This window comes from Mizuhopecten yessoensis, unplaced genomic scaffold (genome assembly GCF_002113885.1).
Source record: "Mizuhopecten yessoensis strain PY_sf001 unplaced genomic scaffold, ASM211388v2 scaffold11115, whole genome shotgun sequence".
Taxonomy (NCBI): domain Eukaryota; kingdom Metazoa; phylum Mollusca; class Bivalvia; order Pectinida; family Pectinidae; genus Mizuhopecten; species Mizuhopecten yessoensis.
The window spans coordinates 54,302-82,223 of NW_018408887.1; the positions used below are offsets into that span (position 1 = coordinate 54,302).

The 27,922-nt window shown below is 35.6% G+C and overlaps 2 protein-coding genes across 5 annotated transcripts; both read left to right on the plus strand.

The window, feature by feature from the left end:
- The first annotated feature begins 410 nt into the window (after positions 1 to 410).
- Positions 411 to 8,372, plus strand: LOC110466092 (THUMP domain-containing protein 2-like). The gene is made up of 10 exons (XM_021522390.1): positions 411 to 530; positions 812 to 923; positions 2,555 to 2,775; positions 3,046 to 3,123; positions 3,483 to 3,535; positions 5,496 to 5,583; positions 6,141 to 6,212; positions 6,607 to 6,721; positions 7,093 to 7,216; positions 7,652 to 8,372. The coding sequence occupies exons 1-10, from the start codon at positions 444 to 446 to the stop codon at positions 8,352 to 8,354; spliced, it is 1,653 nt and encodes a 550-aa protein (XP_021378065.1). The 5' UTR covers positions 411 to 443; the 3' UTR covers positions 8,355 to 8,372.
- A 3,563-nt stretch (positions 8,373 to 11,935) lies between these two features.
- Positions 11,936 to 27,690, plus strand: LOC110466047 (protein pellino-like). 4 transcript variants are annotated; one of them, XM_021522296.1, is made up of 10 exons: positions 11,936 to 14,039; positions 15,768 to 15,922; positions 16,545 to 16,674; positions 22,178 to 22,279; positions 22,506 to 22,703; positions 23,444 to 23,629; positions 24,011 to 24,109; positions 24,884 to 25,096; positions 25,329 to 25,444; positions 25,953 to 27,690. In XM_021522296.1, the coding sequence occupies exons 2-10, from the start codon at positions 15,801 to 15,803 to the stop codon at positions 26,080 to 26,082; spliced, it is 1,296 nt and encodes a 431-aa protein (XP_021377971.1). In that variant the 5' UTR covers positions 11,936 to 14,039; positions 15,768 to 15,800; the 3' UTR covers positions 26,083 to 27,690. The 4 variants fall into 4 exon arrangements, with proteins under 4 accessions (XP_021377971.1, XP_021377972.1, XP_021377973.1 ...); XM_021522297.1 differs by having other exon boundaries at positions 15,771 to 15,922; XM_021522298.1 differs by having other exon boundaries at positions 11,957 to 13,840.
- Positions 27,691 to 27,922: the final 232 nt, after the last annotated feature.

Here is a 27,922-nt window from a genome sequence, read left to right on the forward strand (position 1 = left end):
AATGCAACAGGTCAAGGTTGCCAGGATAGGTCGGTATTAAGTTATTTCAAGTGGATTTTAGTATTGCATAAAGTGCAGATATATATGTGTACAATGTACATTGTATATCTTAATATATGTAGTCTGTGTTTTCTATGGTGCAGCTAAAAATTGTTTAAAGCTGAACAAAGTCTTTTAATACTCAAGTTTAAAATAGATTTGAAAAAAGGAGAGGGAATTAGGTTAATTTAAGGTGATTTTAAAAATGCTTAAATGCCCATGGAACATCATTGCTTCAAATTATTTTCAGATTCCTGCCTATACACCAGGCATTGTACCTAAATTTACAAATAATTTTCTTGTTAAATCAACGGGATCAGTTACCTTAAACCAAAAGTTTTTTGTTTATGTACATAGAGTTATCTCCCATACCCACGTGTGAAACAGTTGCAGAGAGCTGGAGGATGTACTTCTTCTGCAGTGCTGGTCGAGGAACAGAGAAGTTTGTTGCTGAGGAGATCAAGCAAAAGCTTAGTGGGAAAGACATTCAGGTAGTGATAATACACAAGTATATGTTATTGTAATTTGCAATATTGGTAAAGACCAGTTTTCTGACGTAGTCAATAGATGTGTATGGCCAGAAAACAAGTTTGTAATAATGGTAATGTTAGAACTTACTATACAGGTATTTAATAATTAAGTCTTCATTGCAGATCAGAACCAGATCATTTCACTTGTAATTTGTCTATAATATTATTAAAATAATGTTACTAGAAATGTAAAGCATGAATCTGAGATTAACATGCAATGTAAATCTAAATTAATATTACAGGTGACAGATGGAAAGGTATTTTTCCAGGCAGATGCAGCACTTTCAGGAGCAATTGGTCAGCTGAAGTCCATAGAGAGGGCGTTTGTCCAGGTGGTCAGACACAGCCCTCTAGGTACACTTACAGATGAACCACAATTGCATTTTAATCCACACATCCTGATTAAATTGCCATTCATTGTGTATTATAAATGTAGCACTTTCTATGAACTGTGGTATCTTGCACAAATGGTTATTCCTTGTCTCAGCTCAAACTCCCATGTAGATTGCACACATATAACTATAGACTCCAACAAACCACACACACACACATGTATATACTATTGTACATTATGTGCATGATTATGATCACGAATACACACACACTTGTAGAGTCGAACAAAAAACACACACACACTCGTATAACATTGTACAATGAGATTTTGAATGCAAACACACATGTTGACTCCAACAAAACACACAAACTTGTATATACACACATGCATGAAAGCAAACACTTGCTCTGGCTTAATACACTCTCTGTCCTGTGAGATCTCGCACACAGAAATGTGTAGCATAACTCAACGAGGTTGATCTGTGACCGTTGACCTGAGTGAAGTATCTCAATTTGTAGAGCATCAATCGGGGTTGTAATTAGTTTGTCATCAGGGCCAAAGACAAAGAAAAAGAGGGGAGAGATGTAGTGAAACTGGACAGAAAAAGAGGGGAGAGATGTAGTGAAACTGGACTGAAAAAGAGGGGAGAGATGTAGTGAAACTGGACTGAAAAAGAGGGGAGAGATGTAGTGAAACTGGACAGAAAAAGAGGGGAGAGATGTAGTGAAACTGGACAGAAAAAGAGGGGAGAGATGTAGTGAAACTGGACTGAAAAAGAGGGGAGAGATGTAGTGAAACTGGACTGAAAAAGAGGGGAGAGATGTAGTGAAACTGGACAGAAAAAGAGGGGAGAGATGTAGTGAAACTGGACAGAAAAAGAGGGGAGAGATGTAGTGAAACTGGACTGAAAAAGAGGGGAGAGATGTAGTGAAACTGGACTGAAAAAGAGGGGAGAGATGTAGTGAAACTGGACAGAAAAAGAGGGGAGAGATGTAGTGAAACTGGACTGAAAAATAGGGGAGAGATGTGAAACTGGACTGGGTTGATCGTGGGCAAACTACAGGTAGCTTAATGCTCAATTGGTAGTCTGTCTAGAGTTCAGAGGGTCCTGGGTTCAAATCCCAGTCTGGCTAGAGTAGATGCACTGTGAAATCCTGCAAGCTTATGCTTAGACTAAATCAACAAACATCTAACACATGTATGTTTAAGAGATGTGAATTGTACATAAAGAGTCAAAGTCACCTTCCTAGCTTTGCTAAGGGGAATTTCCCTTGTGCACAGTGGTAGAGCATCCAACTAGAAGTTCTGGGGTTGCGAGATCAAGCCCCAGTGGACAAACATATTCTTTCTAATACTTCATTTCTATAACATATATATACCCTATGAAAGATGTTACATACACACACTGGCCCATATTATTATATACAGCATATTGCTGCATATACAAAACTATAACTGCTTTAAGTCATGAACATGTTCAGCCTATCAATTGATGAATTATAGTCTGTAAAAATACTGCACTAGCTAAAATAAAAAGTATTCATTTATACAATACTCTGTCACACAGTGAAGAAGTGAATGACATCACTTCACCTAGTCATTATAACTCGTGTAAAGTGTCGGACCTGAATACTGTTTTGCTTTACGTCAGATGGTGTGAAAACTGTCCAAGATGTAGGGAGAATCATCCTGTCTGAGGATCTCTGGACCAATGCTGACCTCGCAGATTTAGTTACTAAAATACACAGTCCACATAAAAAGGATTATGGTCCAGAAAGTAAGAAACAGCGCCTGGAAAATGAAAAACCACCGATAACATTCAGGATATCATGTAAATGTGCAGGGAGAATAGGACGGAAGATCCAATCTCAGGTATATATGGATCCAAGACTGAATAAATCTCTTTATTTGGCACAGATTAGTAAAACCTTTGTCTAAACAGACACCTTGATCAAGAGAACCTGTCCTAAAATCTTTATACAGAAATGTAATTAGATTGACCGATGTGAAGAGACCCTTGTCTATAACAGCCATTCCAAAACCATCCATATACATGTGACAAGTTCTAATAAAATATTGTTATCTATGATTTATGTGTACACATGAATTAAAACTTTCTTTTTTGCTTTCATGATTTTTCAGGTGCTGTCAAGGTATATTGGTTGTGGTCTTCAGCGATTGGTCAACTGGAAAGTTGATCTACGTAACCCATCCATTGAGGTGAGTTGACTTTCTAAAACTTCATTGGAATATAAGATAAAATCATATACTTCATGAAATAAAAGATTTATAAGAACATTTAGTTTGCCATGTTAGATGGTCATATTATAAAGTGAAATCTGTATACTTTTAGAGAAAATTTCCAAAAAGAATAGAAAATTACGAAAGTTTTACAGATATTAGAGAAAATCATAAGGTTACGAAAATTTAACATATTTTTTATTATAATTTTATCCCATTATATGTATATATTGAGAAATTTTCGATGTAGTAAAATTATCAGTGTCAAATGGTTACCCAAAAGGACTTTGCTTTAACCATTTATAGCTATGGTATTAACAAGTTGATCTGATCAACAGATTTGTGTCCATATGAATGATGACAGACTGACTGTGGGTATCCCTCTTCAAAGGTAGGTCAACTGGTGTGGGTATCCCTCTTCAAAGGTAAGTGAACTGGTGTGGATATCCCTCTTCAAAGGTAGGTCAACTGGTGCGGGTATCCCTCTTCAGAGGTAGGTCAACTGGAGTGGGTATCCTTCTTCAGAGGTAGGTCAACTGGTGTGTGTATCCCTCTTCAAAGGTAGGTCAACTGGTGTGGGTATGCCTCTTCAGAGGTAGGTCAACTGGTGTGGGTATCCTTCTTCAGAGGTAGGTCAACTGGTGTGTGTATCCCTCTTCAGAGGTAGGTCAACTGGTGTGTGTATCCCTCTTCAAAGGTAGGTCAACTGGTGTGGGGATCCCTCTTCAAAGGTAGGTCAACTGGTGTGGGCATGCCTCTTCAGAGGTAGGTCAACTGGTGTGGGGATCCCTCTTCAAAGGTAGGTCAACTGGTGTGGGTATGCCTCTTCAGAGGTAGGTCAACTGGTGTGGGGATCCCTCTTCAAAGGTAGGTCAACTGGTGTGGGGATCCCTCTTCAAAGGTAGGTCAACTGGTGTGGGTATGCCTCTTCAGAGGTAGGTCAACTGGTGTGGGGATCCCTCTTCAAAGGTAGGTCAACTGGTGTGGGTATCCCTCTTTAGAGGTAGGTCAACTGGTGCGGGTATCCCTCTTCAGAGGTAGGTCAACTGGTGTGGTTATCCCTCTTCAGAGGTAGGTCAACTGGTGTGGGTATCACTCTTCAGAGGTAGGTCAACTGGTGTGGGTATCCTTCTTCAGAGGTAGGTCAACTGGTGTGGGTATCCCTCTTCAAAGGGAGGTCAACTGGTGTGGGTATCCCTCTTCAGAGGAAGGTCAACTGGTGTGGGTATCCCTCTTCAGAGGTAGGTCAACTGGAGTAATGCTGTATACTGTACAGAATCACTTAATTTTAGTGATGTCAGAATGTAATGGGTTTCACTATTAGCACTTTCAAGACAGTCTCCTTATGGCACTTTGATGTAGAGCCACTTTTGAACCCAGGATGATATTACCAGGAAAATAAAATTTTGTACAGGAAAAGGTCTATCTGATTGTTGGTAAAGGGATCAATTCAACTTCGCTGTATACTTTAATGATCTGCTCTTCACGTTTGAATGCCATTACTATAGGTGGAGTTTAAATACGCCAACACTTAAATCATTTTCAAATTTCACACATGTATAAACAAATAAAGCAAAAGGATATAATCACAAATACTCAGGCGTCACCAATAAGTGGGGTTTAAAGTTTATTTGGCAATGTAGGAACAAAGAAATATACATTATGAAAATTAAGAAAACTTTACTCTGAAAGTAAGGAGGTCACCTTGTTGAATGTTCAAACAATTAATTTGGTTATGATTTCATAATCTATGCATACATGTAAAGATCATTTTGGTACAAATTTTCTGGTGTAAAATGTTGAAAGAAGAATTAAATTATCAATTATACTTTAATTGAAAACAGTTCAAAATAAAGTTGAAAGAAATATCATAATTTTAAAATCTAGCAAAACACTGTGAAGCAAATTGAATAGTCAATATTTATGGTTTATGTTATTTTCTGTGGTGTCTACCCTCAGTACAAAGTTCACCAGATGATAATACGTGACAGCAATGTCATAAAAATTCAAGATAAATCTTTTCCAAAAATTCCCAAATTTTGCAATGAAGTTCAACAGGGAGGCTTACTGTATTTGATTAGCAGGTACATATATATGTGCCCATTGCTATGTCAAGTTTTTATTTGTCGGCAGACCGTAATGATAATTCAGTACAGGTTACTAGTAAAAGCCCCACCTTTTAGTAAGCTTTACATTCAGATAAATGTGTCGCATTAAAAGCGAGTATGGTTACCTGATGTTCAAAACTACGTTACTGCAATTTCTTACAGCAGTGGTGTTCTCTGCATGATTTGGAGTCTGATTGTGGTTTAAAGACAATATTTGATCATGATATCATTTCCATTTTCCAGCACCCCAGTATCCAAGCGAAACTACATTCGCCACTTTGGTCTGCGAGGTACGATTGCCTGGATCATGTCTGACCTACTAGGTATACAGGTAACCAGTTGGAAAGGGATAATACTTGTACAGCTGTTAAATTTCAAGAAAGTTTTAGTTTGATTCAATTTGCAATCTGAACACAATCCATGAATTCTTAACACCTGCAAACTACTATTTATCAATGTAAAAAAGAAAAGAAAATCAGAGGTTGTAACAGGTAAAGGACACACTAAGAACTCTTGAAACTTTGTCTCAGTGTAACACCATAATAGGATGAACTATAAAATTACAGCTGAAATGCTATACTGTAGATTCAAGTACATTGTATATTGTGACTTCTAGCCCCAGGTTCATAGATATTCCTTAAATTCAGGTATAAGATTTTCCGTAGAAAAACATTTAAAACAAAAATTACCGGCAAGAAAAAGTTTCTTTATTCAAGAATTTTTACTCAGAACCTCCATACATGAGACAGACATTCTACCAGTTGCCCTGCCTTAAACCTTTACAGTAATGAGAAGTCACCCAACTCAGTACTGCTACATATGTTTGCAAATTTCATAATACAATCTGTAATGCAATTGCTTATCCCGTTTCTGTTTACCTCCCTGCAGCCTGGTGACATGGTACTGGACCCTATGTGCGGAAAGGCCACACTCCTGGTTGAAGCGTGTCATAATTTCCCAGTAAGTAATACTTCTACACTCTTACTATCAACACCTGAAAAACTGAATAAATTCTCAAATGTAGCTTTACTTGTTTATTAGGTTGATGTGCAGCAATTAAATGTTGAGCAGCACATTTCTGTATAATGAATAGTTATAAATATCAAATCATTCACATACAATAACCAAATAGGTATTACATTCATTAAAAGTTAAATTATCATCTACTTAGTGCTTATATATGATGTGCAAATTAAAAGAAAATGAAGTAAATTAAACTTGTTTCATTTTTGCCAATCAATATACAGGAAATCTTATTTGAAATTAATGTTACAACAAGATACCTTCAAATTTCCCAGGTTACGCTCTTCCAAGTTTCATTTGTGTACTCAATCATTTTAAAATGACTCTCCAGAAAGCAACCTACCTGGGCATGGACATCAGTAAGGATCAGCTATCAAAGGCTGCAGATAATCTGCTTTGGTCACATCTCCTTGGCAACATAGGACTTGTTCAAGGGGACGCAAAGTGTGAGTACAAAGTTAGAAGTTAGTTGCATATTAAACTACATATTGTTGGGTATGTAATATACTGACACACCATCTAGCTATGATTATGTTGTTGATTATGAAGTTTTATAATATCAGAAACTATCAATCAGTATTTGGTAGTTATACAGAATTTGTAAAATGAAAACTTTTTATCTAAAGCAAATCCCTGTAAACTGAAACATCCAAAAACACAAAAGATTTATCTGAAAAAATTGTTTACATTTTCATTTCCTGAAATGTGAAAATTAAAAAAAAAAAAAATTTACTTTGTCATTTCTGTTTTACACTTGTAATCGTACTTGCATGTATTTACTGAAAACTAAATTTGCATTTTTGTTTCTATCACCCAGGCATGCCACTGGCATCTGGTAGCATCAACAAAGTATTGTGTGATGCTCCATTTGGTCAGAACTTTCTCCCAGACTGTAATAATATTTTGGAATTCTACAAAGAAAGTCTCACAGAGATATCACGGTAAATAGTCATACTTACAAATACTGATGTCAGTAATTTAAAAACTGTTTTGAGTTGTTTCTTTTCTATGGAAGTGAATTTAATACACTGAAGATCGGGTTTTTGTGGGTAAGACAAGGAAAGTTTTTATCAAGTTTTGTTTTAATTAGAGAGAATCAAACAATGATACATTTTGAAGGCCAAGGTCACTCTTGAATTTTTTTATCATTAGAGTTATCTGCCTTTTCAATATCTATGGGTCATTGGGATGGATGTTTTCTAATCTGTTAGTTGTTATATATGTAGAAGCCCATTACCAGTATATCTTAATTTAGCTAACCATGGTTAAGTTACAGAACGAAAATATTTTAAGATTACATGTAAATACTTGGTGTTTCTGACTTTATAATATATTTCACAGAAATTATTCTTGCATAGATTTTGACTCTATTTTAGAGTGCTAAAGCCTGGAGGATGTTTGGTATTATTGACGAGTCAACGACTTAGTTTAAAGGTCTGTGGTCTTTGTGGACAGTCTGATGACCACAAAAGGGAACTAGTGTCAAGGAAGGAGATTGATGACATGACAACCAAAACGGATGGACATGGTCAGGTCAAGGTCACTCCATTGACCTCTCTACAAGGTCACCTCCATAGTAGTGATGAACTAGAATCCAATGCACTTGTAACATCGGAAAGTGAGAATGAGTCGGCGGCCACACTTGATAGAAAATTGCCACCAAGTAATAGTGAATGTAAATGTGAAAATTCAGCTGATGATATTGTAGAGCAGGACACAAAATGTGAAGCTGAGGAATCCACAATGCAGAGAGAAAATTGTGAATCTCAGAAGATTTGTGTACAGACTGAAATTTGTCAACATGGTGATGATACTGTGCCGAAGTCTGAAGGAGAATCTGTACTGCATGAGATGTCACGTCAAGGTCATACGGGTTCATCTTTTCAAGGTCACATTGATGGCTGTGGTTGTACCACAAGTGATGAAAAACATGAAACGATTCCATGCAAAACAGACTTAAAGATAAAATCACCGACATATGATTATCTCAGTAAATTAAAGGTCATTGATAGTCACTATGTTAAACTAGGAGAGACTGATGCCACTATTTGTGTGTTTAACAAAATAGATGACAGGTGAATGAGTCAATAAACTATACTACTGTATATAACTATAATCTGATTTGTTTTCTATGACTAGTAGTTTCTTGTGATATTTTCAACACATTTTGCTCAAAGTTCTGTGTATGTCATGTTGTTGGCTTTACGTGATTAGGTTTCAGGTTCAGTTACCTGCTGCTGTTTACAAAAGACAATCTACAACATTTCAAAAAGGAAAACTGTGTTTGTTTTAAACATGCTGCACTTGTCTTGTTACCAAATTAATATAAGCGTCTTTTTCTTTGAACGAGGCCAACAAATACACATACACACACACATGTGATGCATCTGTTATTTAGAATATCTTAATAGAATTGTGTACTTCAGGATTCATTAATATATTGGCCATACACTTATTGATGAATTGTCAAAAGACAGGAAGGGGGCTCCATCACTAACTCAACCTTATTTATGACAGCTCAAGATATGGTAGTTTGGTTTCTCTAGGGAAGAGGAAGAATCTTAATGATTTTAGGTGTGGTTCGTCAAAGTCGAGATCACTGTAATCGTTATATGTGATCATGCAGATCCTATCAACAGTAAAAGTAATTCCCTGTATCTCAAACTATTTGGATTTTCCAAGTGTGGAGGAATTTGCCCTATAAATGTGGGCTGTTAGTTGTCCAAGGACAATGCCAAGGTCATTAATACTTTAAAAGGGTTATTGTTTCTTATCCTAACTTTGGAAGCACAATGCTCAGACTTTGTATGTGGGTTGACATTGAAGATTGGTGGCTACCAAGTTTGTTCAAATGAATGACCTTCACCTATATTCAAGGTCACAAGGGTCAAGTGTGTTGAAGAAACTTTGTAACAATTTCTGATGAAATACCAAAAGGGTTAGGGTGATAATATTTGACTAGTAACATGCTAGGAGAAAGGGCTGTCAAATTTGTTCAAATAAATGACCTTCTCCCATATTCAAGGTCACAGTGGTCAGATGTATTAAAAAAAAATGAAAGACTACTTCTGAATAAGCCAAAGGGTCCAGAGTGAAGATATTTGGTCAATAGCATGTTAGAATGAATTGTTACCAAAGTTTTTTTTCAAATGAGGTACTTCCACTCATATTCAAGGTCACAGGGGTCAAATGTGTCAAAATGCGTTTGAACAACTAATTCTGAATAACCAAAGTATCACCGGTGATGATATTTTGCCAGTAGCATGCTTGGATGAAGGGCTATCAAGTTTATTTAAATGAGTGACCTTCACTCATATTCCAAGTTGCGGGGTCCGATGTGTTTTAAACTTTTGTACAACTTCAGAATAACCAAAAAGCCTAGGGTGATGTCATTTGGACAGTTACATGCTTGGAGGAAGTGCTATCATATCTGTTCTTGTGAATGACCTTGACCTGATTTCAAGGGCAGATGGTCAAATAGGTATAAGTCTATGAATGACCTCTTCTCCTAAACAAATTCCCAGTGTGATGATATTTGGTCAGTAGCATGCTCCAGGGATGAAGGGATATCAAATTTGTTAAACAAGAGGCCCAGAGAGCTTGTATCGCTCACCTGGAAATGTTTGCAAAATTGAAGTTAGAATAGCAAGATTTTACTGAAGTGTAGATGTATTACATGGTTATTGGTTAGTCAGGGGTTATATATGCAATTGGACACAATCATAACATTCCTAAAGTAAAAGGAGGCTTTTGAAGAATTTGCTATGTTTCCCCTATACAAAATTAGGTCCCCTTCACCCAAGGATGCTATAGACCAAATATGGACATAATCTTGTCATTCTTACAGAAGAAGAATGATTTTGAAGAATTAGCTATAAAATAACCCCTATTTCCCCTATTTGGCTCTGCCCCTCTGCCCCCAGGGGGCCACAACCACTGCTTATACAAAATTGAGTCCCCTTGGCTCAAGGATGCTCCAGACTAAATTAGGATAAAATCCCATAATCCCTATGGTAGAAGAAGGATTTAAAGGTTTTACCTCTATTTCCCCTATTGGGCCCGTCCCTGGGGGGCCACACCTACCGTTTATACAAAATTTAGTCCCCTTGGCCTAAGGATGCTCCAAACTAAATTTAGTCAAAATCTACTCGGCCGTTCAGGACTAATAGTGTTTTAAAGGAAAAGTTGGTCCTTTGGTCCAGGTGAGCTAAAAAACTTAATTACTTTGTTAGAATTTGTTAAAGTCATAGGTGCCAAATGTGTTAAACTTTTAACAGATTCTTCTGCCTACTGCTGTATTTTGGTCCAGCTTTACTACTTGTCCATGTGAGATAATTGTAATTCAAGGTGAACGATGCAGGCCCATTGGACCTCTTGTAAATGTCTGTTTGAGATTTTGCTTGACGATTGTCTTAAAATTGTTCACATTTGACAAAGAGGATGTAAAAATAAATATCTGTCCATCTGTACAACTTAATGTTAAGCTCTATTACACTTATACTAGAAGGCCTGCAGACATCACCCTTCATATGTGGATAAATCTAGAGAAGAGTACCAGTAATGTGTCAAATTTAGACTGTATAATAATTATATAATGATAAATTTAGTTTTTATCTGCAAATCAAACACTATTCAACGCTAAAAATGTTTATACTTTTGCATATATATAATATAATCGATTCAAATTAGTTATACCCCAACAACGAAGTTAGTATACCCCTGCAACGAAGTTAAGGGGGGGTAAACTGGAATCAGGTTGTCAATCTGTCCGTCTTTGGACGCAATGTAGTACCGCGTACTCCTCCTGAACTACTGATTGGATTTTAATGAAATTTACTGATAACAATCCTTGCAGCTTGGAGATGTACGTAAAGTACTTTTCATTGGGTTATCTCCCCTTTTCACAAAGTTATGTACTTGGTTCATAAACCTTCTCTAGACATGACATTGTATAGAAAGTGCAAGAACTTTTTTTGTTTTTATTCAATTCCTTCCAAATTTAGTATGGTAATGCTAGAAGCAACAATGTTTAACATATACAATGGGTTTTTTGTCAGGTTTCAACTTCCTGCATTTTGAAAGGTCAAAGGTCACGAATGAAATAGTATTTACGTTACTGAAATGGCTAAATATTTTGGAAACAGAAGGTATTTTGTATACACATACATTGTATATACATTAAAATATTGTAGTTATTAATGCAATCTACTCTACTGACAGCTTCCGAGGTCGTGGGGTCAGAGGTCAAAGGTCACGAATGAATTATGTTACCGAAATGGCTAATTATCTCCGGAACAGTAGGTATTTTGTATACACATATACGTAAAAGTATCATAGCCAATTATGCAGGCTATATTATGACAAACTTCCAAGGTCATGAGGTCAAATATGCATTATGTTACTGAAATGACTTTTTCATGACCCTTGATTATTTACAGGGACAACAAGCAGCCGTAATGTGGGGTATTAGTTAGCTCATAAGCAATAGTTCTAGTTATTGATGCTACTGAGGGGAAACATTTGGGTCCAATAGGGAATAGAATAATATTTTGAGAAAAATGAGTAAAACATTTGTATATATAACAAATAGGTAAAGTATCTGTTTTTAACACATGAAAAATTCAGATTTTGTGTTGTTGATAAACATTTAAATATCATCACCAAAATATGTTTGGACCTACCGGTAGTACAATGCTAGATCTTGGTACATCCCTTAGTGAGGTTATAAGGACTATAAGCATCTTAAAGACAGGTGTTTTCAGGAATTGCAGATTTTAGAAGAGTAATCTTGCTGTAGCTGTATACACATTCTTGTCACTCATACAAAAAGTAAACAGGCTACTAATTTTGAGAACAACATTTATTCCATTTATTGAATTCTAAATAACTTAATCAAAATGGTACTAACATATGGTAAGTAATATGTGATATATGCACTGCTTGAATGTTTAAACACACAATCAATATCTTCTCAATATGAATTATTGAATATACAACCAGCATACGGATGTACAAAAAATAAACCTATGTCGATAAAAAAGCATATTCTAAGTTCATTTGAAGTTATTTGTTTGAAAAATAACACTGCTGGGAAAGAAAAAAAATCAAACTTTGCTTTCTAATATGTATACGTTTTAGAAGTGTAAAAGAAACTGGTATTATACAAGGACATGTATTTATAAAGTTCATAATTCTTAATTGTTATATTAATAATGAAGAAAATTATTACACAGTACTTGAACATGAAATCACACAAGAACGACTATGCTTTTTCCAGAGAACACAGTATTAAATGACATTCCTGAAATGTTATTAAGAAATATCACTTTTCACAGTTAAGCTTCGTCAATGTATAGATGAACAAACATTTGTTTTCTACAGTCCACAGTTCAATAGGACACCAGTGGGGGATCCAGAGACCTATCAGGGGGTGGGGGGTTCCATGTGGGGAAAAATTGAGGAAAATGGTGAAAATACATGATTTAAAAGAAAGTTCTCAGGCTGGGGGGTTCCTGAGGCCCCCCAAAAAACTCTGGTTCCGCCACTGGACACACATGAATGTTAAATGTTCTTGAATTCTTCTTGAAGTTCTTCTGGACAACCGATGCTAAATAAGTCATATGGCGTCATCAGGGACGTGATATATATGTATAATATCCATTGGAATTAAAGTAAACTGTTTTCTTTCATAAACAAAAATCTGTCATTTTACTGAAACAATCTCATCAACATTTGTCAGTCTGTACAGGAAAAGTCCTATTTTGTTCCTTTTTCCTGTCGTATTTGTTAATTTCCTTGCATTTGGTTAAGGTCTGTTTTCTTTTTACTTCTATTTAGAACTGGATTAAATTAGTCTGTATATATATGTATGTCTTCAAGACAATAAGATGTTGCTTCACCGTATCCGGGTTGATCAGGATGTAATAATTGTAACTCTCAAGTCTGTGGATTGTCTACATTTCACATCAAAATACTTCTGACAAGTGCATTGCCATTGGACATGCCAACATTTTCTCAATTACATTTTTTCCACCTTCTGTGAAAATAACCAGATCTGTTTCGCAACTTCCTTCTGAAGTTCCTGCTTTGTAGCTTTTGGGTTTCCTTTAACGAATTTTGCGATGTTCGCAATGGTTTCAGCACGCATTGCTGCCAATTCCCTCTCACCGCTCAATCTTTGGTAAAGCTCATATCCAACCCGAAGAGTGGTCACTTCTTTCAGGAAATCAGTTTTGTCATTATGAAGCCAATCTAGGTCAGCTATTTGCTGAATCAGGTCAGCGTTTCCAAGGTCCCAACTAGAATCTAACTGATCCATGATATACGAATGCGGTTTTCCTACACCAAAGCAAGCGTAGAATTATGAAATATAATGAACAACACCCAGAAATAAATGTAAATAATGTCAACCGGAAGTTATCGTTGACAGCGCCACCTATGTGAGAATTTCATTTCCGGGGAGAATCATGAAAATAATACAAACACGAACAGAAAAGAAAATTAACGCAAAAATCAACCAGAATGGATAATGGATTTCGAACGTAGATTTTGTATAACCACATCACGTACGTTTATAAAGTAGTACATGTGTGATCAGGTTTATCTTTTAAAAGAGGAAGAAAAACCGAGAAAAACAGGACCATTTTGGTAAAGATAACGTGAGATTTGTATCGGTTCATTGTTATCGTGGTATTTAAACACATGGTCAAACCCAAACGTTCAATGAGGGGGATAGGAGCATGTCCAAGTACTTTGTGGTGTAAGGTTTGTATATCAGTTTGTAGACATTATCATAGTTAATATTTTGTTTAAATAAGCTTAATAGGTATTTTTAAAATTTCATTTTAAATTAAATTGTTAGCAATTAATATAAAGAATTAGTCGAGTTTTGTATAATGAATCCAATAATCCATCTTATTTTTTTCTTACTTCAAATTTTGAGACTTTTTGACATTAGTTGTTGAATGGGTAACAAATCTAACACATACATGAAAGAAGTAATTTAATATCATTATAAGAATTTTTATTGGGAACAAGTGAAAATTCTTCTTGTTCTGAAGAATACTAGTGGGCCATCAATGCTGATGGTTTATCACTAGGCGTTGGTTAAAAGGTTAAAAGTAAAACTTTTTGTTATGTTGATTTAATACGAAAAAAAACTACTGAGGGTAGATTTGAAGGCATAACAGTGTTGACAGAAACGAAAGACTGAGGGAGTAGATTCCACTGAGTTATAGTTCTGGGGTAGAAGGAGTACTTGTAGCAGTCTTTAGACGTTTGAAGGTTTGGAGGTGTTTATATAAATTAAGCATATTGGTTATGATGACTTGCACGAGTGTGCAGTGGGGGTCCACAGGTGTGAGAAAATTTCCTGATTTGACAGCAACAAGGTAATGAACAATTTTGTAAAACATGATTTGTCTGAATTGGAGACGGCGGAGATGTAGGGGTGGCCGGTTGAGAGTGTTCATCATGGCAGTTAAGCAGAGCTGGTGTTGTGGTAGTTATTACAAACATTATATAGAAACATCCAAGCAAGACTATTTATAGGAAGATATAAATCCCCATACAATCACAAGCTTGCAGGTAGATGTATACGTAGGTAATACTAGATATGTTTAAAAGTTATATCATATCATTTTAGATATATACCATGATAGGAGCTCAAAGCACAAATCATTTCTTTACAGGTGTCAGGTCATTTCGGTAACAGGACAAAAATCGTTTCTGGACTTTTTCGGGTCATTTCCGGACAAGACAAATACTTTTTTTCTACTGTTCATACCATTATATAAATATATGAAAATATGCATCTTCTGGACACATCCTACCACATTATTACATTTAATTTGGTTACTTTCGTGTGATGAATGAATTGTTGCAAAAAACGCATATCTGTGTGCACGTGTCTGTACGTGTAAGTAAAAATTGAAGTATATTCGGACACAGAATTATATTATTGATATCTTAAGTCCATGATTCGGACAGTCATTTTCCAATATATTGTACATGTTTGAGATTTTTACTAACTTCCATGAAATTTGTCAACAATGAGGAACAGAGTGATATGAAAACACATTATTTTATAACGATATCAAGTAACTAACCTATCAATAGCGAAAGAAATTGGATACTGACAATCAGCTTAATGTCAGTACAGAGGGTATCGATCCCCTCAGCCATTAGCATTAAAAACACTAATTATCCCAAGCACAGATAGGTCGTGATTACAACTCATGGACTAAACCATACATGTACATGTACTTGTCTAGATCTATTTACAGGACTTTATATGAAACGGGAGCAAAATGCAATTTGTAAATTTAAATGAAAATTGTATATGTCTCGAAATGACTTGATTAAGTCCCGAAATATCTTGTGTACGTCCGGAAACAACTTGTTACCGAAACGTCTAGCATTCTCTTCACAGACTGTGCAGTGCTAGAAAAAATGTTTAAAAAAGAAAAAGCTATTATGTATTTCAATTTCTAGCAGGATACTCATGGGCAATGCTGATTCACTAGAATGGAAATGGCGTTACACAGCAGCAGTCAACAGTCTACTGCAGGGGAGTATTCCCAGGGGAGTCCAAGTCACAAACCACCCCGGGGCCAGTCCATTAAATTTGGGGAGCTAGTCATCTTAGGGTATGTCTATAATGACAATGCAACCACATTCTCATGATTTTATGTCTTATTTAATTGACATTTTCTTCTTTGTTGTACTGGCATACCATCAAAATTGTTGATTACATGCCATGTACTGATTAATGTACAAAAGGGAATGGGGAAATATGTTTACACTACAGCAGTAGCATAGTACTGGTATATATGATTATATATATACGTATATATGTATTTACTTCAAAATTTGTTGTCGTACAATTATATAGTCAGCCCCAATTAAACTAGCATTATTTATACAATGTTGAATTGTTTGATTATCCATTGTAATTCAAAATGAAATAAAAAAATACTTTTTATGTAATAGCATTTTACATTTATAATTTTAACAAGAACAATATAAATTGTATTGCCATATATATGTATTTTCATCCTACCATGTATATTGATTTTTATGTGTGGTCTGTCAAATTTCTATTGCATTGGGTTCTTCACAACAATACATGCACATATAGCAGCCTTACCAAATTTAAGAACTAGATCATACATGTATTCAGGAGAGGCTGTTACTAAGTTGACAATCATGTTGTTTTGTGGCTATATGCAATGAAATTAATTCATTCATAAATCTTTAAAATTTTATTAGGTACAATGGGCACTTGCCTAATGGTGACAAAGGAAGAAGAAAAAGTAAATTTATTTTAGCCAAGAAAATAGCTGGAAATGGTGTCAAACCTTACAGAAAACACATTGTCAAAAATCCCCAATCTTCCAAGGTAAGTTATTGAGAGAGTCATAAGGTACTACAGGAAAATGGAAGTACTAAAAAAAAAAGAACTCTTTTGAGCCATGAGATGCTAAAGCTCTTTTTCTACCTTAGCAAGTATTATAGCTTCCAGTTTTATGGTACATGATGTACTACAAATGTAAAAGGTATTCACTCTTGTCTGTTAAAAGTGAAAATTTGCAAGTCAAAAAAAGTGACAGAACAGTGATTAAATACAATGAATACCAATAAGATTGTATAATATTTCTGTGTGTTCCTATTATCATTGTAATACTGGCTGAATCATCGATTTGTTCCTCGGTGTGAAGATACAGTATAAAAAAACTCACATGTTTACTTAAACAGTTCTTCATTAATAAAGGGGGGGGGGGGGGGGGGGGGGGGGAGATGGGGAATAGCTTTTGTGTTTGAATGGCCCGTTCATAAACTGCCATATTGCCCTAAGCCCTACTTTGCCTTTATCTGTTATCTTATTTAATTAATAGCAATGTAATGCCAGATTGATACTGACAGATTTATTCACTGATTCTACGAACTGTGTTCTGTGTATTATGTAATTGGTAATCTCTAAGTCTAAAAAGACCTTATAAAAACTGTTTAGAATGTCATCAATGCTAGCTTACATTTCATGATAACTGGTCCTGTTTGGTACATTAATGGATATAGTGACCAATGTGTTGAATTCATTTGTATAGTTTTGTATTTAACTGTATATACAGTGTTCACTGTGTTGACTTTATGTGTACAGTTTGGTACATTACTGTATATATATAGTGACCACTGTGTACAGTTTGGTACCTTACTGTATATATAGTGACCACTGTGTACAGTTTGGTACGTTACTGTATATATATAGTGACCACTGTGTACAGTTTTGTATGTAACTGTATATATAGTGACCACTGTGTCCAGTTTGGTACGTTACTGTATATATATAGTGACCACTGTGTACAGTTTTGTATGTAACTGTATATATAGTGACCACTGTGTCCAGTTTGGTACGTTACTGTATATATATAGTGACCACTGTGTACAGTTTTGTATGTAACTGTATATATAGTGACCACTGTGTCCAGTTTGGTACGTTACTGTATATATAGTGACCAATGTGTTGAATTCATTTGTATAGTTTTGTATTTAACTGTATATACAGTGTTCACTGTGTTGACTTTATGTGTACAGTTTGGTATGTTACTGTATATAGAGTGACCACTGTGTACAGTTTGGTACATTACTGTATATATAGTGACCACTGTGTCCAGTTTGGTACGTTACTGTATATACAGTGACCACTGTGTACAGATTGGTACATTACTGTATATACAGTGACCACTGTGTACAGATTGGTACATTACTGTATATACAGTGACCACTGTGTACAGTTTGGTACATTATTGTATATATATAGTGACCACTGTGTACTGTTTGGTACCTTACTGTATATATAGTGACCACTGTGTACAGTTTGGTACCTACTGTATATATAGTGACCACTGTGTACAGTTTTGTATGTAACTATATATACTTTGACCAATGTGTTGACTTTATGTGTACAGTTTGGTACGTTACTGTATATATATAGTGACCACTGTGTGCAGTTTGGTACATTACTGCAGTTTGGTACATTACTGTATATATATATAGTGACCACTGTGTACAGTTTTGTATGTAAATGTATATACAGTGACCACTGTGTACAGTTTGGTACCTTGCTGTATATATAGTGACCACTGTGTCCAGTTTGGTACTTTACTGTATATATAGTGACCACTGTGTCCAGTTTGGTACTTTACTGTATATATAGTGACCACTGTGTCCAGTTTGGTACGTTTCTGTATATACAGTGACCACTGTGTACAGTTTGGTACCTTGCTGTATATATAGTGACCACTGTGTACAGTTTGGTAAATTACTGTATATATATAGTGACCACTGTGTACTGTTTGGTACCTTACTGTATATAGAGTGACCACTGTGTACTGTTTGGTACATTACTGTATATACAGTGAACACTGTGTACAGTTTGGTACATTATTGTATATATATAGTGACCACTGTGTACAGTTTTGTATGTAACTATATATACTTTGACCAATGTGTTGACTTTATGTGTACAGTTTGGTATGTTACTGTATATACAGTGATCACTGTGTGCAGTTTGGTACATTACTGTATATGTACAGTGACCACTGTGTACAGTTTTGTATTTAACTGTATATATACAGTGACCACTGTGTACAGTTTGGTACCTTGCTGTATATATAGTGACCACTGTGTACAGTTTGGTATACCTTATAAAAACTGTTTAGAATGTCATCAATGCTAGCTTACATTTCATGATAACTGGTCCTGTTTGGTACATTAATGGATATAGTGACCAATGTGTTGAATTCATTTGTATAGTTTTGTATTTAACTGTATATACAGTGTTCACTGTGTTGACTTTATGTGTACAGTTTGGTATGTTACTGTATATACAGTGATCACTGTGTGCAGTTTGGTACATTACTGTATATGTACAGTGACCACTGTGTACAGTTTTGTATGTAAATGTATATACAGTGACCACTGTGTACAGCTTGGTACGTTACTGTATATAAAGAGACCACTGTGTACAGTTTGGTACATTATTATATATATAGTGACCACTGTGTACTGTTTGGTACCTTACTGTATATATAGGGACCACTGTGTCCAGTTTGGTACCTTACTGTATATATAGTGACCCCTGTGTACAGTTTGGTACGTTACTGTATATATACCGTGACCAATGTGTACTGTTTTGTATGTAACTGTATATATATATAGTGACCACTGTGTACAGTTTGGTATACCTTATAAAAACTGTTTAGAATGTCATCAATGCTAGCTTACATTTCATGATAACTGGTCCTGTTTGGTACATTAATGGATATAGTGACCAATGTGTTGAATTCATTTGTATAGTTTTGTATTTAACTGTATATACAGTGTTCACTGTGTTGACTTTATGTGTACAGTTTGGTATGTTACTGTATATACAGTGATCACTGTGTGCAGTTTGGTACATTACTGCAGTTTGGTACATTACTGTATATATACAGTGACCACTGTGTACAGTTTTGTATGTAAATGTATATACAGTGACCACTGTGTACAGTTTGGTACATTACTGTATATATACAGTGACCAATGTGTACTGTTTTGTATGTAACTGTATATATATATAGTGACCACTGTGTACAGTTTGGTATACCTTATAAAAACTGTTTAGAATGTCATCAATGCTAGCTTACATTTCATGATAACTGGTCCTGTTTGGTACATTAATGGATATAGTGACCAATGTGTTGAATTCATTTGTATAGTTTTGTATTTAACTGTATATACAGTGTTCACTGTGTTGACTTTATGTGTACAGTTTGGTACGTTACTGTATATATATAGTGACCACTGTGTGCAGTTTGGTACATTACTGTATATATACAGTGACCAATGTGTACTGTGTTGTATGTAACTATATATAGTGACCACTGTGTACAGTTTTGTATGTAACTATATATACTTTGACCAATGTGTTGACTTTATGTGTACAGTTTGGTATGTTACTGTATATATAGTGACCACTGTGTACAGTTTGGTACCTTGCTGTATATATAGTGACCACTGTGTCCAGTTTGGTACGTTTCTGTATATACAGTGACCACTGTGTACAGCTTGGTACGTTACTGTATATAAAGAGACCACTGTGTACAGTTTGGTACATTACCTAACTGTATATATAGTGACCACTGTGTACAGTTTGGCACATTACTGTATATATATAGTGACCACTGCGTACAGTTTGGTACATTACTGTATATAGAGTGACCACTGTGTACAGTTTGGTACATTATTGTATATATATAGTGACCACTGTGTACAGTTTGTTACATTGCTGTATATACAGTGACCACTGTGTGCAGTTTGGTACATTACTGTATATGTACAGTGACCACTGTGTACAGTTTTGTATGTAAATGTATATACAGTGACCACTGTGTACAGTTTTGTATGTAACTATATATACTTTGACCAATGTGTTGACTTTATGTGTACAGTTTGGTACATTACTGTATATATACAGTGACCAATGTGTACTGTTTTGTATGTAACTATATATAGTGACCACTGTGTACAGTTTGGTACGTTACTGTATATATAATGACCGATGTGTACAGTTTGGTACATTACTGTATATATAGTGACCACTTTGTACAGTTTGATATGTTACTGTATATACAGTGACCACTGTGTGCAGTTTGGTACATTACTGTATATAAAGTGACCAATGTGTACAGTTTGGTACATTACTGTATATACAGTGACCACTGTGTGCAGTTTGGTACATTACTGTATATATACAGTGACCAATGTGTACTGTTTTGTATGTAACTGTATATATATATAGTGACCACTGTGTACAGTTTTGTATGTAACTATATATACTTTGACCAATGTGTTGACTTTATGTGTATAGTTTGGAACGTTACTGTATATATAGTGACCACTGTGTACAGTTTGGTACATTACTGTATATATATAGTGACCACTGTGTACAGTTAGGTACATTACGGTATATATATATAGTGACCACTGTGTACAGTTTGGTACATTACTGTATATATACAGTGACCACTGTGTACAGTTTGGTACGTTACTGTATATATAGTGACCACTGTGTACAGTTAGGTACATTACGGTATATATATATAGAGACCACTGTGTACAGTTTGGTACATTACTGTATATCTATATAGTGACCACTGTGTACAGTTTGGTACATTACTGTATATATACAGTGACCAATGTGTACTGTTTTGTATGTAACTGTATATATAGTGACCACTGTGTACAGTTTTGTATGTAACTGTATATATAGTGACCACTGTGTACGGTTTTGTATGTAACTATATATACTTTGACCAATGTGTTGACTTTATGCATACAGTTTTGTATGTAACTGTATATATAGTGTCCACTGTGTGCAGTTTGGTACATTACTGTATATATACAGTGACCACTGTGTACAGTTTGGTACATTACTGTATATATACAGAGACCAATGTGTACTGTTTTGGATGTAACTGTATATATAGTGCCCACTGTGTACAGTTTTGTATATAACTGTATATACTTTGACCAATGTGTTGACTTTATGTGTATAGTTTGGAACGTTACTATATATATAGTGACCACTGTGTACAGTTTGGTACATTACTGTATATATACAGTGACCACTGTGTACAGTTTTGTATGTAACTGTATATATAGTGACCACTGTGTACAGTTTTGTATGTAACTATATATACTTTGACCAATGTGTTGACTTTATGTGTACAGTTTTGTATGTAACTGTATATATAGTGACCACTGTTCAGTTTTGTATGTAACTGTATATACAGTGACCACTGTGTACAGTTTTGTATGTAACTGTCTATACAGTGACCAATGTGTTGACTTTATGTGTACAGGCCGTCCAGGACACCCACCAGCATTCTGTGTCCTATACTCTGTCTCGTAACCAGGCTGTCATTGTAGAATACAAACAGGACCCCAACACAGACATGTATCAGGTAATAGTAACTTCACTGCTAGACATTGGACTGCTAATAGTTAATATTGGAAAAGCAATGATCAAGTACATGCAAACTGTAAACATGATTATTAAACATCACAATGTGGCAATATTCTTGAAGCAGTTATTTACTTCAGAAATGTACAAGATAACATGCCCAAAATGGTTATATTTGTTTTGTTTACTAAAGAATGAGATTGAAAACGTGTTGCTCTCGTTCCTAGATTGGCCGTTCTTCAGAGGTACCTATAGACTATGTTGTGATGGACACGATTCCAGGAAATCAGCGGACAGCCAATGATAGCATCACACAGAGTACCATATCCCGATTTGCCTGCAGAATACTGTTGGAGAGAGATCCACCCTATACAGCCAGAATATTTGCAGCTGGCTTTGACTCGGGGAGAAACATTTTTCTGGGGGTTAGTACATCTGCCTGATCATAAAGTCGTGTGTACCTATACTTATATGATAATGATGTACTTGAAATTTGCCTGAAGTCAGTCAAGTCTGTGTGAAGTGTTGAGGCCATTACATCAGGAGGATAAAGATTGAATGATATTAGTATGTGGTGGTGTTTTCTGTGTCATCAGGTTTCGGGTCATTCATCTAAAGAGCAGGATAATATTTTTTTAAGTGCACTGTTTAGAGGACATTTGCTTTTCTGGTATTATTTTAATTCTGTACGTCTGTTAGCAGTGGTTTCACTTATTACCCGTGACAATTGACAGCAACAGAGGTGCTGTGAATCCTGCCTGAAACATTGATGTAGATTTATTGAAAACGATCACACTGATTTTGACAAAATCTGGGTTTGTGGACATAATGTGTCTTATTTCTTTTTACACTGATATATTGACAAAATGAAGCGTTCTTCATATAATCAAGTAATTGTATTGATAAATAGTTCATTGGACATGACATAGAAATCATCAATATAATGAATAGCTTGTTCACTCGTTCAGGACACTTCCTGGTGTGTTATTTACTGCTCTCGTTTCAATTTTTACTGAGGTGTCTTTCTTGTGAATACTGAGCATCAAACCCCACTATTTATTGCATGGAAAGCAAATATCTCCATTGAACATTTACATAGATTTTATGATGTTGATCATTTGTAAGAATATTTGTTTTAAGAGCCATATTTTCCTTTTGTTTGAAGGAGAAGGCAGTGAAGTGGTATTCGGGGGAGGAAATTGATGGACTTACGACCAATGGTGTGTTCATTATGCAACCCCAGGGTGGCTTCAACCCCACAGGCAAACCAGGAGTATGGCGGGAGGTGTCGGTGGGTGGTGCTATATATCCTCTGAGAGAGTCCAGGTCGGCACCCCTCAAAAGTAACCAGGTCAGTTACATACCATCGACTGAGGAAAGCATCACAAACATACTTGTCGAGGGTTATTGCAAAATTCCTTCTTGAAAAAAATATATAAATAAATAAAACAAAGAACAAAGGTTAGCTCTACTATTGCTGGCATCCATCATTTGGCTGTCAACTATTTCTTTCAATAGGTTCTTCTTTCGAAGTGCTAAACTGAATTTCACCAACTTTATTCTGAAAGCCGTCCAACACAGTCTAAATTGTTGTACTCAATGCTAGCTTTATTCATTGGAATCAAATAGTTTGACCAGACACTGTTACTTTCAGGATACACTAGTTACTGTATGTAATCAGAACTCATGCTGTGAAAGTGATTTTAACCTATGTCTTTGGCTACTATTTCAGATCCTGGATGAGGACAATATTCTCCATGATGGAACTGTGATAGATCTTTGTGGTGCTACGTTACTATGGAGATCAGCTCTTGGCCTCATCACCTCTCCGGTATGACATTAGAGCTTTAATGAGAACAAAGTAATCCATAAGCTGTTTGAATATCTCGTCATATAGATGTAGAGTTGAAGGTAGAGTCCCGCCACAGGTCTTGGGAAAGATATTTTCCTGTTTAATTATGTTCTTTTTTACCCTATATTGTATAGCTGGGTGTTTTTGCAGGTTTTTGAAGTAGAAGTAAGAAAATCTTCTTCACCTTAACATGTCTGTTGCAGCAGATTTTGTCTTTAAAAAGAATTGTTTATTCAAGTTTAATATTGAGAAGTTTTCAAAAGTAAATTGGGAATCATAAGTTTCCGCCTCCGAGACTCTCAGGTATTTCGGAAAACTTGACATGCTGCTTTCTGAATGTAGAAGCAAGAAACATTAAAAATTAATGTTTCTTCCCTTTACAGAGTACCCAGGTGGCATGCTTTTGAATTGTAGCAGTTTTCTTCCTTTTCATAGTTAACATGACTTTTGAATCAGTGTCCAGTTTTCTCCCCTTTCAGAATAAATCGGAGAACAGTGATCTGACTTTACAGAATAAATACAATTTTGAAACGCTTTTTCCTTTAAAATTTTAACTTGAGTTTTAGTACCTACATGTATCTTTTTACAGACTTAGAAAGTGTACATGAGCTTTATTTGCATAATAAACATCAGTGTGTTTCAGTTTATTTTTCCTTCTTTTACAAGGTGAGCATAAGTTGAAAAACAGCTTCATATATCTTGTTTCAAAGTGAACAGGAGTTTGAGTCAAGATGTGTTTTTCTTCTTTTACAGAGTGAACATGAATTTCAAACCCTGGTTGAGGAAATAAATGCTGGTCGTCCTCAGTGTCCAGTGGGCCTGATGACCCTAGTGTTGCCCAGTAAAGGTACACTGGAGCTGTCAGACAAACAGCCGTACGTGTACCTCTCGTGTGGCCATGTCCACGGCCAACACCAGTGGGGACAGAAGGAAAATGACAGTCGCACCTGTCCTCTTTGTATAAAGGTAACAACAGAAAAATGTGTTTGAGTTGTAGTAATGAACTTCATTTAGATAGCAATCATCAGAAATATCAATGGGCAATAAGCATACCATGTATGCCCACCTAACATAGNTGTGGGGGTGTGGGGGGTGGGGGGTGGAATAAACAGGTTACGCTTTGCATTATATGTATTGCACGCTGTTTAAATGCATTAGACGGCACAGACAATTCTTTTAAATGTTTTAATTATTTCAGGATGGTCCATTTGTAAAGTTGAAGATGGGCTGTGAGCTGAGCGTGTATGTTGACTCCGAGCCCCCAACCCACTGTTTTAACCCATGTGGACATATAGCTTCAGAAGCCACTGTGAGGTAAGACACGTGCATTGAAATAGATCTATAAAAATGTCAATACTTCAACTCATATTTTTGTTATGGATCTATTCCTATATATAATAATACATATATCCCAAATATATTTTCATACTAATAAATTCTGAAATGCTTCAAGGACTGCTATTTATATTTGGCTGATTAACATTTGTGTCTTGAAGTATTGTTTATGGTAGACAAACCCTCTTAATAGTCACCATCACTGTGTTGTATAATGTTAATCTTTTTTTGTTAAAAGCTTTAAAAGCCTGTCTTCCTATGCAGGTATTATAACTGTTTTGGACACTTTACAATGATGTTTCATCTTTCATTGCCATGCATTGACACTCAATGACTCAATTTGTTTAGATATATGAATTGTACTTAATTCCTCATTGGTAATGTTTCACTTAATGTTGATTTGGAGGATATTATTTACCTGTATAAGGATTAACTTTAACAGAGTGTCCCTTTGAAGGTTACTCAGTGATTTAACTTGAACTTGCAGATACTGGTCCCTGGTTCCTGTTCCCCATGGTTGTCAAGGTTTCCAGGCTGTGTGTCCCTTCTGTGCAACGCCCCTTCATGCCGACCCCGGCTATGTGAAACTGATATTTCAGGACCACACAGACGACTGATGCTGGTCTGCCTGTGATAATGGACCAGTCTACTTGTACATTCTAATGCTGTACCTTTCTTAGCTATGGAAGTCACCAATTTCACTGCTGGCAGTAGTTTTCTTACTAAACATTTTATATAAGCTGGAACCTAGAATGTGGCTGACCTTTTGCATAGACTGAGGACAATTTGGTGTGGTGGCAGTTTGCTTGAAGAAAAAATTCCAATGTCAACTACTTTTTGTGGTTGCTTGGTTTCTTGTGATGCCACAAGACTTGCCTGAAAAGAGAATCCTTTTGTCTTTGATGCTCAATATATCACTTAGATTTTAGAGTTTGAATTCTCTTTTGCGGTCCCTAATCCTTCAGTAAAACTATATAGCTACTAGCCATATTCGTTTCATCTGGGGTAATTTACATTAATGGATAATTCACACTAATTATACATCAAAGTCATATGTTAATATTTTGCACTCATATAACCTCCAGAAATAATAAATCCTTTAAGTATTGAAAAATGGTAATACAAAAAGAACACATATTTGAATGTATATAAATTAATTATGCGAGTAAAACAGAACAAAATAGAAAATTTCTTCCAAAAGGCACTGGATATTATCAGCCTAAAAGACCTTGATGTCAGTATTCTGACTATTGATTTCAGTATTCTGACACTTTTACTCCCTTGTAATCCATTGTCATATAATTGGGACTTACTTCACACGTCCACATAAATCGGACCAAATAGGGACAGTTTATACGCTCTCACATGCTGGTTATTCCTACCATCACATAAACTACAGCTCAATCCATAGGGACAGTCCATATACAATGTATAATTCACACGGCCATGTTAACTACAACTGGGGCCATCAGGACTAATCCCTTTCTGACCCAGCTATATCTCTAACAGCATTAAAACTTTATAAAAAGTAGTAGTTTTTAGTTGAAAAAGGAAAGATCTTCCAAATCCTCCGTATTTATACATTAATACTGTAATACAAAAGTATCATAGATAAAGAATTGCTAAGATTCAATATCAATTTGATAGAGCATTCATAAATTAAACTGTAAGTGTTGTATACAATATGGACACCAACTTTGTCCTATTGATGTCGAGGTATAGACTGATATTGGTGTTGGGTTCAGGGTACACGTAAGTCTATGGTGAGCTGGTGATTCATTAATACTACATTGTCCCTGCCTCTTTATTTAAGTACAGTGAAGAAGTATGAACTACATCAGAATTGGTTTGGTGGCATGACTATTTCCTAAGATATATTCAGAATGGATGCAAATAATAAAAAAGGGTGAAAAGGTTATGAATGGTGCTATTCGGTGATAAACGATTATATTGTACATGAATATCAGTTGGGATTAAGTCAGAAGATACTCCAAAAGAAATGCTTACCGCGGTACCTGATCAGTTGAGGATATACTCAGCTGTTGGAAAAGGAATGTTTTCCTGATTTTCAGGGTAAACCTCTGAGATGTTCCAAAAGTAGCACTTACCTGATCAGTTAGGGTAAACCTTTTCCAAAAAGAAATATTTGCCTGATCAGTTAGAGTAAAATTGAGGGATGTTCCAAAAAGAACACCATGTCTGATTTGTTAGGGTAAACCTTGGAGATTTTCAAAAATAAATATTTGCCTGATCGGTTAAGAGTTTAGTTGAGAGATGTTCCAAAAAGAACACATTGCCTGATAAGTTTGGGTAAATTTGGGAGATGTTCCAAAAGGACTGTTGCATAATCAATGAGGAATGTTAGATCATTTAGGTAAACTCAGGAGGTGTTCCAAAAGGGATGTTTGGCAGATTAGCTGTAGTAGGTTCTGGAGATGTTTCAAAGAGAAAGTTTGC